The following is a 14,878-nucleotide window of genomic DNA, read 5'->3' on the forward strand; positions in this document are numbered from 1 at the left end:
CTTCTCTAGCTCAAAGCTCTGAGCCTAAACTACTAATTCAGGTTTGGAAAACTAATCTTTCTGCTCAAAATGAGGAAAACAACCTTCCCTTAAGGGCACACTTCCTCTCACAGAGAGCGTTCCAGCCTTCCTGAGATGAGGCAGATCCTGCAGGATACGAGAACTCTCAGGCAACCTCAGATGTTTACCAATGAATATTATCATCTTCTCTATGAGCCGCGACATGCATGACCAGAGTGTGAAGATTAATAACCAAAGGCTAAATGTGAGAAGAAGTTAATCATGGCCCGACTCCAAGCAAAGTCAGTAGCCCCCTCAGCCCTGGTCTACTAGAACAACGGCTGATTATGTATGGAAAAGATGAAGAAGGAGAGTAAAAGACTAAAAAGAATGGGCTCCCTTTCCTCTGGATGTTCTCTCAGTTCATTAGGGAGTTTTGTAAGAAATGTTCTGTGTAAATCTCAGAATCCCAGCACCTCCTCTTGTAAGACATTTTCGTGACTTTCAGACTAGCAAGAGGAGAGACAAGACGTAACAACGACATCTCAAGTCAAAACACTCCTGTCTAGCACTCTCTGGTTTGACTTATGGGAACACAAGTTAGTCTCCACGATGACTCTAAAATGTTCATAAGTCTTGGCCCAGCTCGAGGATAGCCTAAGAATACCATTTGCAACACACAAAAGATCTATCACAAGAATGTTTACTATCTCTGTAGTTTATCATAAAAGATGAGAAACAATGAAAACATCCAACACCAGAGGAAGAGTTAAGAAAAGCATGGCACACATACATTTTAGAGGCTTATAGAGCTTGGAACAACATAGGAATATGCCCAAAGTTATGTGAACAATGCAGAACAGGAAGTGTATATTAAGAATAACCTCAACTATGGAAACAAAAATGCACCAAAAAAAGAATAGAAAGAAACAACAAAATGTTAACAGAATTAGAGGTGTTTTGATTACCTTTATTATAGTTTTCAGCATTTTCCTCAGTAAACATCTATGTCTTTCATAATCCAAATATGTCTGCATGTATGTGAACATATAAACATGTATAGATATAGAAATTTAAAACTCTTCCTCTGATTTTTTTGTCACAGACACCTTAGACCTGAACAGTGAGGATAAAGCAGTGCTGAAAGCACACAAGGAGCTTATAAAATACTTTTCTCTGCCACAGTCAGACAAGGGGAAAACCAGACACCAGTCTGGTTGAGTGTGTGAATGCTCGGCTGAGACACACCCCACCCCATTTCTCTTGACTGAGACTATCCCTCCATCCTATGTGGCCAGACTAAATGTGGATGGATGAGATGTAATGTGGGGTTTACCTGTCTCCTCATGCCAGTGGACTGTGGAGGTGCATTCTCTTCAAATTTGGCCAGCAGCTGGGTTGCCATGTATTTCACTTTGTTCTGGTTTCCAAGGGCTACATCCATCCTTCTGTCTGTCAGAGTGCTCACCAGTGTGGGCCTTCCTCCTCTGTAGCCCCGGGGTGCTTCCTCCTGAAAAACACCAATGCCCCAAACCCAGACTCTGTTAGAGAAATCCCCCCTCACCCCCCAAATGCCCTTCCCTCAAAGAAGAAGTGTGGCCAGTGCCTGGGATGGTGGCTGGTATTTTTGCTTTAGGTTAAGCTTAACAGCTTCTCTTAAGGTTCTAATCTCAAGATGCAGTCAGGAAGACTTTGGTGCATGAAGCACTAGAAACAGGTACTCAGACTTTTGCTGGTATTGCTGTATCTCATAAAAGTCACTGCCCTCTGCCAAATGTCTAATTCTAAAGGGATAGGAAAGCACCGGGGCACATGTGTGTCTGTTCCTTTGGACGCTCTCCAAAACATTAAACAAAGGCAGAAGCCCACTGAAAAGGCATCTGCCCACAAAAATTCTCATAAAAAATGAATATGAAAGGATCTAATAATACTAAATTGGAAATTAAGGATTTAGGACAAAAAGGGCAATTCAGTATGATCATTCTAACAAATCCCAGATAATTCTTACCTCTTCCGATTGACTGGTCTTTCTCCTCTTTCCAGCACCATCCAAGTCCTTTTCCTTTTTATCCTATACCAAGAGAGGAGGGATACTATGTTATCCTAGGCACTATACCTTGCCTTTAGGTTTGCAGCAAGTCAAAAACCTCTTCCATTTACCTTGGGAGAACGCTTCCGAGAGATGGTCTGCCCAAGTTTGCTTAGGAAGGAGATGGGAGATTTGGTGCTAGCGATAAGGACTGCTTTCTCCTCAGCATTCAGGTCCAAGGCATCTGTGAAAAGGAAGCAATGTTTGAGGACAGCCCTGGAGGGGGCTTCAAAAATACTGACCAGGATTACCACCTTGCAGGTGGCTCACAGAACCTCAGGCAACTCTAAAGGTTCATCTGCTCTGATAAAAGCAAGCAGAACTCAAGAGGAAATTCCACAAAGGAAATGTACATTTAGGTCTGAATGTTGAGCTTTCTCTTTTCCATCCATGTAAACGGAACCGACTCTTCCAATCCACTTCAGTCACAAAATCCCCCGTTTGCTCTTCAAAAGTTGGACTCTGCCTATGAGTGTTAGTTACAACAGACTGCTAAAGCCTCATCACCCTGGTGATAGAAAGTTCAAGGTGGAGGGAGATAGGAAGGGTATGTGGATCAGGGTCATTGGTTTTAATTATTCATTTAGCTACACATAAAGGCAAGGCTCTCTCTAAATAGATACACTGATACTAGAATATGAATTTCTGTTATAAGAACTGCATATTGAATCAGAAAAAAACATGGATATCTCTATGAGTATGTGGACTAGAAGACACTGGAGAATCACCAAATTTGTGGATTCTGATATTTTATTAGTAACACTAGTAATTTTTAAACTTTTTTTTAATGTTTTATTTATTTCTGAGAGGGAGAGAGAGAGGCAGCGTGAGTAGGGAGGGTCAGAGAGAGAGGGAGATACAGAATCTGAAGCAGGCTCCAGGCTCTGAGCTAGCTGTCAGCACAGAGTCCAATGCAGGGCTCGAACCCATGAACCGTGAGTTCATGACCTGAGCCAAAGGTGGACGCTTAACCAACTGAGCCACATAGGCACCCTGACACTAATAATTTTTTAAATAATTGAAACCAATGACATACTGTAGATATTTGTTAAATCTTTCTGTCTGCCAAACACTCTTCTTAGCATATCACAATTTTATGTTATACATACATAAAATCCAGTTTGTGGATAGGAAAACTGAGGCACAGGGAAATTTAGTAACTTGCCCAAGGTCAAACAGGTAGAAGTACTGGGAAATAAGCCCAGGTCGGGTACCACACACTACCCTTACTCCAAGGGACAATAAATGACAACAGGGACATTTTTTTGTAGTATAATACTCTGGTAGACTGAGGCAGCAGGCTAAGGGCCAAACAAAGACTTTGAAAAACACTAAAAGGTAGGAGAAAAGAAATAAGCCAGAGAATCAACAGTTACAGAAGAAAGAGAATGAAGCAAACAAGTATGGGACCACAGAAGCCAACAAGCAGAGAGAACTTCAAGAAAAAGGACATCATTCCATAGTTCTGAATAATGCAGAAAAGCCAAGTGCATGAGAGATGTGAAATAAGAAAAGAATACAGATTTGGTGATTGTTCGTGATTGTGGAGAATAGTTTTGGCAGAGCAGCAAAAACAAAAGCCAGGTTGCAAAGTGTTACAAAGTTTAGGCCTTAGGAGGTTGAGGCCTTAATTATAAACCACTTTTTCAAACAGGCTGGTTTTGAAAGAGAAAGTAGTAGAGTCAGGGAAAGCATTTTGCATAAGAATGATTTTTGCTTATTTACAGACTTAGTGAGAATGATACAGGAAAAGGAAGAAAGGTTGAGAACACTCTATCAGAGAAGGAAAAAATAATGGAACAATGTTCCAGAGACTTATCAGGAAAGTCAACCAGTAATAACACAGAGTAAGTGCAGGTTTGCTTTTGGCGGTACTGATGAAGGACATGGTTAGAAGGAAAAACAGAAAAGTGAGGCAAGAGCATTGAAGAAATGGAAGACCTCCATACCAGTGCCTGCCAGCCCTTACCACTGGAGGGGAGTGAGTCCTTGAACATCTCGTAGAACTGAGTCAGGTACATCACCATAGACAGCTTGTCGGGCTCCCCCACCAAGGCCATTTCTTTGCCTGTCATGATGGGAGAAATGCCCAGTTCCTTCTCAGCAATATCAAAAGCCAGCTGGTTATTCTTCTCCACATTTTGCTCATCCAAAGAGTCAAAATCTCTAAGAAACCAGATGAGAAAAACATATCATGAAGTCTTGCTTGTCCTCACACTGGAAAACACAGTATCAATGGAGTCATCACCATTTCTTAGTCTTTTAGCTAAAATGCAGGGTGCAATCTGAGAGCCAATCTGCTTTTCTCACCTTTTAGTCTCTTTTTTACTAAGAAAATGCAAATCATCCTCAAGGAGAATAAATAATTAAAAATCTACCAAGAAAGGAAAAAACAGCAGAAAAGTTGACAAACTACTCTCATGTTTCCAGCAACATAAATTCTTACTAAAAGGGAAGCTCAAGAATAGGAACTATCTTTGCCATGTATTTTCCTATATGTTGTATATCATCTACATATATTAAACTAATGCTCAATAATGATAAAAATCCTACTTGGATCAGACTGCTTCTAAAGGCCTAGGATTATCACTTGCTGTGTCATTTGGACCAGACAAGCTGTTGGTGTACTAACTCAGCTCTGGTAAATCTTACTCAGTCTTCTTCTCGAAGGGAAATTCCAAAACTTTCCTCAAAAAAGATTTTCCCACTGCTGAATTTCCTGAGTTTTCCCCAAGTATTTAGATTAACCAACACTTCCCACTGGGTTTCAAGCTTCTTGCCATTCAATTAAGTAAAGACTGATAGCATTCTTCTTTAAGAGGTGATTTCATATCAACTGGGCAGGCCTTACTTTGTGTTAACCTACTACTGACTTCCAAAGCAAGTTTTTCATTTTTCTAAATGCCTTCTCTCTATAGATTAAGCCTATTAAACCACTGAGGCCTCATCCTGAATGAAGTCATTGTAGTCTAAACAGTGCCAAATTACCTACTCACTGCTTTGTGTTCTGTTACAAGGAAATTCCCTAGACCTTCTGGAGGCAGCCTCTGGTTTGTTCTAACAGGAATGTGTGCCCTCCCTTTACCATCCCCCTCCACCTTACCTGCTAGGTTCCCTTCAGTTACTTTTGCCTCCATTTCCTTTCCTTCCGTGCCTTTCCTTTGGAAGAGAACTGATTCACCTGGACTTTCTAAAGCCTTCTGTATCATTCATCACAATCCTTCTCAAGCTAGTCTTTCTTCCTCTCCCGCCCTTTTTTGGCGGGGATGAAAAAGCCCTACTTTCACTTACCATTTACCAACCTCTGCATTAGCTAAGGGATAGGAACACTAGAGGTCACCTAAGTTTATATAAGCAAATCAGAAACCTCCATTCCTAAACGACGCTACATAAGGCTGTTTTTACTAGCTCTGGCCTCATTAATTTATAACCTACTATAAACAGAAACTATGTTTCTTGGGTTTCCTTAAGCAAACATTAAAACAAAGCAAATGCACAAATTTGGGCCCTAATGATAAAAGGACAGGCAGCCAAAATAATTTAACATTCTCTGCTTCTGTTTTTGGATCTTCTTGTTTGGCTTCCATGGTAACGAATGCCTTTGAGGGAAATCTCAGTGCACCGGTCACTGCAATTGACTTAGGGTCATCCTACTGTACTGATTCTGCATTTAGGTGAGTAAAGGATGGCCAAAAGAGAAGATGTTACTGCTATAAGTGGGTAAGGTGGCCTGAAACTTGTGGGTTGGACAGAGTATGTTTGTAAAAGGTGCAATTCTTAACAAAGAGATAATACCAATGAACCATGATAAATTGGGTAAATACTCATTGTTTTTTGTTTTGTTAGTAGTGACATATTTGCCTCCAGCCAGCCAAATGTTCTAGTGAGGTTCTCCTTACGCCCAATAGCATTTGAGAGATAGCTGGCTGAAATGAAAAGTTCAACCGGGGGCCAATAAACAGAGTTTTCCTTTGTGTGATGTAAATAGGTCCAGGTGGGTGTTAAAACCAGTTTTTGACCTTCTGAGTGCTGTGATTTTAAAATCTCACCTGGATTCAGCTACATGATGTTTGACAAACAGTTTTTAAATATAACAAAATCAAAATTAATCACTGTCTTCTAGAGTATCTTGCTATGTAACTCATTCTAGGAAAAAGTAAACAATTTGGCTATTTATAGCAAAATTGAGATGCTTAGGAAATACAAAATAAAACACAAAGTTTGTCACAACTTACATCAGATCAGGGCGGTATCTATGGATGATTGCACACAGAGCCAGTCCACTTTTCCAGGACATAGTGAGATCTGTCACATTTACCCCTGCATAGCCATCTGTCTGCCTTTGGCACCAACCCAGTAGTTTGCTTGAACGAGCTACAGACTCTAAAACAATAAAAAAATATATCAGAAGTGTGGTCACCTGGTAGCACTGATACAGGATCCTCTGTGCAATACACATGCCCAATTTGAACAATTACTAAAGGCAGGGACAAAACAGCTGTTACTGGCTTTCAATAGTAAGAAGCTATGAAACTGGTATCATGAAAGTGGAATTTTAGGTAGATAAGAAACTACCAATTTACCCAGACTCTGAGGTCAATGCCAGTCACAACAGGGGTTCTCTGGCCCTGCTCATGGAAAGCCCAGTGTCATTGTCGCATTCTTTGATACGGACTTAGATGGAACAGCGCCATCTACTGAGCTGTAACCCTCACTTGCAGAAGAAGTTCTAAGATTTCCCTGGAGAGTTGCTTGGCGGCTAGCGGAAGAAGCTCCTTCCCTTCAAAGTAATACTGACAGAGAGTAAAGCAGAAAAGATTCCATTTGCTCTAGCAACACATTAAATGAAGGCAAACAGAGCCCACTCTTACAACTTCCAGAGTACAGAGCAATTTGCCAAGTGAAGAAGTTCTGTAGGATTATATTGGCAAGGCCAAGGACCCCAGACCAGAACAATCCCTCAGGTCAGGCTCGGCACTCTATCATAAATGAGCACATCTTGAAAAGGTGAATACAAGAACACATATACTTGGATGTTTTCCAGCTCATTGCTGTGCCTTATATAAATCTGTAAACTGCATCTGAGAAGCTCTGATATGAAGCACTTAGAAGAAGCTGTGAACTTCTATTTGTATCCAAGAACATCTGCTCTCTTACTTTTACCAACTGGAAATACCTAACCTTCTACAAAGTCCTTTAGTGATTTGGGAACTTAAGGTAAAAACTGCGGTATCATAAAAATCCTATTTAAGTCTTTCAGTGAAAATGTATCCGAAAACTACACAGAGAACCACTCCTAGTGTTATTATTGTAAATCAGAAATTTATTTCATAAATTTTTAAAAAATTTTTAATGTTTATTTTTGAAAGAGAGAGAGAGAGAGAGAGAGAGAGAGACAGAGACAGAGCATGAATAAGGGAGGGGCAGAGAGAGAGGGAGACACAGAATCCCAAGCAGGTTCCAGGCTCTGAGCTGTCAGCACAGAGCCCGATGCAAGGCTTGAACCCACAAACTGTGATATCATGACCTGAGCCAAAGTCGGACGCTTAACCGATTGAGCCACCCAGGTGCCCCTCATAAATTAATTTTATTCTGATGTCTCCCAAGTCTGTATATCCATCAATCCAACATGTATTAGTCAACTTCAATATTCTAGGCCCTAAAATGACAATGACATAGGTGTATTGTATGCTTAGATGAAAATGTTTCCAACTGCCTGCTGGTTGTGATGTCCACTTTGATATCCCAATACCATGTCAAACTTTTCTCATCCTCCCACTTCCCTCTCCAAACTGATGGCAGCACCATCTACAATGATCTCTTGACCCATAATGCAACCAAACTGCCAATGCCTATTGATTCATGCTCTCTAACGTAATTAATAATGACAATGACAAAATGGCTGCCATTTATGACCACCTGGTATATGCCAGACATTGTAATAAATATTGTATACATGCCATAGAATCCTCATGACTACGGTGTGGAGTATTTGTTACGCCCATTTCACAGACAAGGAAACCAAAGTTCACAGATGCAAAACAACCCATTCTTGCACACACACTTTACAAATAAATGGCAGAGCTCGGACTGGGACTCCATTGCACCTGGCCCCAAAGTCAGAGTTCTTCTAACCATGTTCCATGGACTTGTCCGTCTTCAACATCAATTATCAGATTTAGGCCTTCACCACCATTAGCTTGACTACTAAAATGTATTTCTTTCTTTCTTTCTTTCTTTCTTTCTTTCTTTCTTTCTTTCTTTCTTTCTGCATGAGAGGCGGAAAGGCAGAGAGAGAGGGAGACACAGAATCTGAAGCAGGCTCTAGGTTCTGAGCTGTCGGCACAGAGCCCAATGCGGTGCTTGAACTCACGGACAGTGAGATCATGACCTGAGCCAAAGTTGGGCTCTTAACCAACTGAGCCACCCAGGCAGCCCCCTGTATTTCTTTTTTTAAAGTTTATTTTTATTTTTGAGAGAGAGAGAGAGAAAATGCATGTGTATGAGCGAAGGAGGGGCAGAGAGAGAGGGAGAGAGAGAGAATCCCAAGCAGGCTCTGCAGTATCAGTGCAGAGCCCAACATGAGGTCCAAATCCATGAACTGTGTGTAAGATCATGACCTGAGCTGAAACCAAGAGTCAGACACTCAACAGACTGAGCACGCAGTCACCACTGCAATGTACTTCTAACTAGTTCCCCTGCCTCTGGCATTTCCCTTCTCCATCCCATCTTACATGCAGCTGACCAGGCATATTCATGTTGCTCTTCTTTTAAAAAAAATCCAGGGGCTCTTCACGACACAGAAAATACATGGTCTTTATCTTGACAACTGTATCCTGGCAATGTCATAGTACTCAGCTAAATGGCACTGCTTCTTCATAAAGCCTTCCCCAGAAACCTTAGTTGGTGTGTGTGCACATTCACTCCTCTCTCTCTCAACAGCATTTGTATCTGGTTTCTCTTTATATCCCCCTAAAACCTTAGACTGAGGGCTCTCGGCCTTGACATTACTGACATTTTTGGCTGGATAATTCTTTATTGTGGTGAGCTGACTCCTTGTGCCCTACAGGAGGTTGGGCAGCATCCTTGAATGACAACAGCACCCTCCCCTAGTCATGACAATCAAAAATGTCTTCAAACGCTACCAAATGCCCCTTGAGGGGCAAAATCACCTCTGGTTGAGAACTACTGCCTTATACAGTACTGTACACACCAACAGCTCAGTAATGACTTCTCTGAATAGGTTACTTACATTTCAAAGATCATTACCTTGGGACATCTGGGTGAGTCAGTCATTTAAGAGTCTGACTCTGGCTTAGGTCATGGTCTTGAGGTCCAGTCTGTGAGTTTGAGCCTTGCATTGGGCTTTGTGCTGACAGCTCAGAGTCTAGAGCCTGCTTCGGATTCTGTGTCTCCCTCTCTCTCTCTGCCCCTCCCCCACTAACGCTCAGTCTCTCTCTCTCTCTAAAAAATAGATAAACATTAAAAACAGTATTTTTAAAAGGGCATCACCAGAACTCACCATTACGAGTTAACTTTGGGGTAGTTCGGGAATTCACTAGGTTCTCCATTTCCAGATGAATATCTTTTGTTTCTCCAGTATCATATAAATGGCGCACCTGGCAGAAAGTTAAAAAGTTGTAAAGAGGAAAAATCAAACACCAAGTAACAAGTTCCCACCAGAGAGCAAAATGAAAGACAGATAGCAGGTTGGGCAAAGTTCAGATAAAAGTTACGAAAATGACCTTTAAATCCTTTCTGGAATGTGGTGGGATTTACATATAAACAAATACATATTAGTTGTAAAAAGTTGTGCTCTGGGGTGTTTGAGTGGCTCAGTTGGTTAAAGTTTAAGCATTTGACTATTTCAGCTCAGGTCATGATCTCAAGGTTCATGGGTTCGAGCCCGACATCTGATTCTATGCTGACAGTGAGGAGCCTGCTCGGGATTCTTTCTCTCTGTCCGTTTCCCTCTTATGCTTGCTCTTGCTCTCTCTCTCAAAATGAACAAATAAACATTAAAAAAAAGTTAGGGTACCTGGGGGGCTTAAGTGTCAGGCTGGTTGGTTAAGTGTCAGACTCTTGGTTTTAGCTCAAGTCATGATCTCAGGTTTGTGAATTTGAGCCCCGCATCGGGCTCTGTGCTAACAGTGTGGAGCCTACTTGAGATTCTCTCTCTCTGTCCCTTCCTCGATCATGGTCTCTCTCTCTCTCAAAAAAAAAAAAAAAAAAAAAAGTGCTAAAAATTAGCTCTCCAGCCATGGAGGGCCCTCTGACAGTCACTATCAGAGGGCACTGATGCTGTCCATTGACAACAGGTCTCATGGTCCTCTTCTACAGAAGTATATAGAAGGCTTGAAGCTATAAACTTCAGGTAGAAAGTGAATAAAAAATTATACAAGTACATAGGCAAATATGTTGAATGGACTGCTTTCTAAAAATTGCTGGGCTCTTTGGGACTACTGTGCTTTGTAAAATGTCATTCTCAATGTGATTATAAGGCTGTAGATATTCTGAGAAATAACTCCGTAGCACAAAAAAATTGACCAACAGTATCTTTTACTTGCAGACAATGTCCTAACTTTTAAAGTTCTTTCAAGTGAATAATCTCATTTGCCCTCACAATGATCCTGTGAATAGCAGGGGGTTTTATCTCCATTTTACAGAGAGAATGACATGACATATCCAAGTCACAAGTGATTGGTGCCAATAATACAAGTGGAAGTCACATTTCCTGAGCAGTGAACACACGCTCTACCCCTACAACATGCAATTTGAACTAGGAGGCACGGGATAAAGTCCTGGGTTCATTATTTTTGTCACATGTGACGTTCCAGCAAGTCATCAACAACTCTCTCCCTTTGCTGCTCAATCTGTTGATGGAAAGGGATACCTACCTTCAGTCATTCCAGAGAGACATCCACGTGCATTATGAAAGAAGGGTGTGTATATGGTACTATGAGACACACTGCAGTGTTTCAGAGGTCTGATCAGTCCTGAAATGGACCCAGACATAGATAACTGACTAGGAGCTTACCTGGCTTGGGCGGAGGAAGTTGACGTTAATATTGGGATATCTGGTGACAGGGTCTATGCTGTATTGGCTGAAGTTCTTACTCACATTCTCAGGGGTGGTCTGAGGCAGCAACCTATAAATACTTTCCCTGCAATAACATACAGTATTTACTTAGAGCAGTGACAGCACCATATAGCCCTCCCTCTCCTTTGATAACATTCCTGTTTTTTTTACAGTGCCCTGAATAATCTGAAGGATAGGACAAATCCTCATCCTTAGCCATTTTTTCTCCAAATCTACATCAGCCCCTACTCCCATTCCCACCACGTCAGTGATTCCACATTGCACTGGACTGGTTAAGGGCTGGGAGCAAGAACAAATACACTGTGGGAGGCTGGGATACAAACCCTGATCCTAATTTAAAAGGCAACTAATTTATTGTTTAGTTTTGTTTTTTCAAGTAGGCCAATATTTAATTTTTAAGAACTTACTCCCAAACTTGCCCAAAGTACCTTAAGTAACAGACTTAGGGGCACCTGGCTGGTTCAGTCAGTTAAGCGTTTGACTTCAACTCAGGTCATGATCTGAGTTTGTGGGTTCAAGCCCTGCACTGGGCTCTGTGCTGGCAGCTCAGAGCCTGGAGCCTGCTTCCAATTCTGTGTCTCCCTTTCTCTCTGCCCCTTCCCTGCTCATGCTCTGTCTCTTTCTCAATAATAAATAAATGTAAAAAAAAAATTTTTTTTTTAAAGTAACAGACTTAAAATGCTATCAACCACCAACTGTACCCAGGAAATCTTATTTCTCTAGTTCTTCTGGTCAAGGCATTTGTTCTTTATTAGCAAATAAATCCTAGGATTCTTACCTCTTTTGTAATATCTGACATTTGGGAGTTTGAGAAATGTTTACAAGTGGTTTGGGGTTTTCTTTTGATTTTGGAGTCACTTTTTATTTCTTTTCTTATGTTAGTATGTCCCCTGCTACTGCACTGATTTCATTAGTTTAAGTCTTTCTACTTTGACAGAGATTTAATTACTATAAGTACTATTTTTATGTATTTGTTCATGTGACTGTCACAAAGGAATCAGATACTGTCCTTTAATGGAATTCAAAGATGCAGATACCATTTGTCAGTTAACAAATTTAATCTGAAAAGGAATAAAAGAAGAGCACTTAGATTAAAAAATCTTTACATACCTATGATTTTATAAATAAATATCTTGCCTTTCCTTTCTTTAGTATGAAAGCATCTTCAATTAAGACAGGAAGAGAGAGAGAAGCAAGAAAACCTGTAGCCTGCCTGAGGGGCAAACCATGCGCCACTCCCAGTTTTCTCGCGGAGGAGACCCTAGCTGCTCTCCATTACCTCTCGGCCAGGACTTCCAAGGGGCTTGTTCCTAGAGACCAACTTCGTACCATCCAGGCAGAGTCCATAGCAGCTAGAAAGCCCCGGGCTATTCCTGTTCCCATTGGCCAAAAAGGCTATGAAGGAGATAGAAAATGAAGGATTAAATAAATTATATTTTAAAAGAGGGAAACTAAACTGAGAAACAAAGAAAAAGTATGCCTTTGATAGTACTTTTGGGCAACTGCTAGGATATTGGGCTTTCCCACTTCATAAACTGGTAGAGGGGCAAATCACAACAGCGGCAGAATTTCCATCCATACTTAGCAAGTCTGGATTCTCTGCAGCCTATAATCCTTCCCTCCTTCCTGGTGTTGACCTATGCTGTACCACGTTGTAGACCCTCACTCTACAACCTGGGATACTCACATTTGCTCCTGATTATTATTGCTTCCTTACTACTGTCTCTATTATAAAGTGCTGCCATCCTTACTACTCACCTCTAGGAGGCTGTCTCCAACCAGAGCCACTAATAACTGGTGTCCATTCTGTTCCCGCACCAAGGCAGCATTCTCAGAGGCGTACATACAAGTGAAATCAAACATGGCCACATCAGGCTGCCCATAGTGATTGATGGCAAAATCCAGAGATGGCAGCTGCTGCTGAGTGGAGAAGTCCGCCGCCTCCCTGGCATAGTTCAGTAGAGCCTCTTGGTCCACATTCTCCCGGGAAAGCAAGAGCTCTGTGTCGGCATAGTCCTGTCTCCAGAGAAAGAAAAGGCTTGAAAGAAAAGCCCAGCAAGAGCTACACTAAACATGTCAGACATAAGCTAGTTTCACAGCCTTTCCTTTCTTCTTAAAGTGACTTCATATCCCCAAATAAGTCTTCTACACAACTTAAAGGGAAAAATGGGAGGCTGTTTCTTTCTTTCTTTTTTTTCTTTAAGGAGGCTTCATGCCCAGTACAGGGCCCAACATGGGGCTTGAACTCATGACCCTGAGATCAACACCTGAGCTCAGATCAAGAATTGGACTTTAACTGACTGAGCCATCCAGGCACCTCAGGGTGGGGAGGCTGTTTCTAAAAGAGCGCAGGCTTGAGGCACCTGGGTGGCTCAGTCGGCTAAGCGTCTGACTTCGACTTAGGTCATGATTACATAGTTCATAGTTCATGAATTTGAGCCCTGCATCAGGCTCTGTGCTGACAGCTCAGAGCCTGGAGCCTGCTTCAAATTCCGTGTCTCCCTTTCTCTTTGTGCCCCTCCCCTGCTCGTATTCTCTCTCTCTCTCTCTCTCTCTCTCTCTCTCTCTCTCTCATAAAAAATTTTTAAATTAAATAAAAGAGCACAGGCTCTGGCACCTAAAAACAGTCCTACTGTTTCCATTTACTTGGAGCAAGTCATAGTTCTTTGATTTTGCCCAATCCATTTCCTGGAGTTGTTTTGAATACCAAATAAAATAATTTATGTGATGGTACTTTCTAAACTGAAAAGATATTTTATAATTTATGTTATTATTGGCAATCATTATCTTCTGGGTAGCAAATAGCTTCTGGCAACTGGGACCATATGCAATATTCAGCATTGCATAATTTATCAAATGCAAAGGGAGCACCCAAAAGCTCTAGTGCCAAAAATATAATGTGGGAGCAACAGCACTCCAGGGGGCTGGGAAGAAAGAAGTTGAAAATGGAACAGAGGTTTTCAAAATAATAGATAAGATTCCAAAAGGCTTCAGAGAAACCCACCGACAAAGAAAAACAATGAGGGGAGGAAAAAGGCTTTCCACATAAAGAATTGAAAAACTCTTCTTCTGTTCTGGGGATTCCTGGCTCAGCCAAATCTTTACTCTTCTAACGTGGGGCCCAAGGTTTGTTTCCCAATGTCCCTGATGGTGTTTTTAGCTAGCACTACAGGATGTTAAAAGTCAAAACACAAATACTCAAGTTGGTCCTTGAAACAGTGTTTGCTCAACATTAAGTAAATGACCATACTTAGTACTTAGCAGCACACATAGAAACATGGCCCCTGCCCTCTAAAAAAATAAATGACAAGCAAGATTATTCCTACATATAGCCATACCTTGGAGAATCTGCAGGTTCCGTTCCAGACCACTGCAATAAAGTGAATATTGCAATATAGCGAGTCAAATGAATTTTTTTGGCTTCCCCGTACATAGAAGTTATGTTTACACTATGCTGTAGTCCATTAAGTGTAGAATAACATTTGTCTAAAAAAAACCAGCCTACCTTAACTAAAAAATGGCAACCATTATTAGAGGTTTTAGCAAGTTGTAATCACTGATCACAGATCATCATAACAAATATAATGAACATGTTTGAAATATTGTGAGAATTGCCAAAATATGACACAGAGACATGAAATGAGAAAATGCTGTTGGAAAAATGGCACCGATAGACCTGCTCAGTGCAG

The 14,878-nt window shown here is 41.2% G+C and overlaps 1 protein-coding gene across 5 annotated transcripts in view; it reads right to left on the reverse strand.

Moving 5' to 3' along the window:
- Nucleotides 1-14,878, reverse strand: part of MICAL3 (microtubule associated monooxygenase, calponin and LIM domain containing 3) — a 271,709-nt gene that overhangs the window by 98,706 nt on the left and 158,125 nt on the right. For all 5 annotated transcript variants that reach the window (XM_039249998.1, XM_039249995.1, XM_039249994.1 and 2 more), the window contains 9 exons: nt 12,948-13,205; nt 12,469-12,584; nt 11,127-11,253; nt 9,612-9,708; nt 6,325-6,472; nt 4,059-4,255; nt 2,161-2,273; nt 2,009-2,071; nt 1,337-1,510 (listed from right to left, as the gene is read on the reverse strand). In XM_039249998.1, coding sequence (XP_039105929.1) covers nt 1,337-1,510; nt 2,009-2,071; nt 2,161-2,273; nt 4,059-4,255; nt 6,325-6,472; nt 9,612-9,708; nt 11,127-11,253; nt 12,469-12,584; nt 12,948-13,205 — 1,293 coding nt within the window. The remainder of the gene's footprint in view (nt 1-1,336; nt 1,511-2,008; nt 2,072-2,160; nt 2,274-4,058; nt 4,256-6,324; nt 6,473-9,611; nt 9,709-11,126; nt 11,254-12,468; nt 12,585-12,947; nt 13,206-14,878) is intronic.

Source organism: Hyaena hyaena, unplaced genomic scaffold (assembly GCF_003009895.1).
Source record: "Hyaena hyaena isolate Hyena2069 unplaced genomic scaffold, ASM300989v1 scaffold_368, whole genome shotgun sequence".
In the NCBI taxonomy this organism is placed as follows: Eukaryota; Metazoa; Chordata; class Mammalia; order Carnivora; family Hyaenidae; genus Hyaena; species Hyaena hyaena.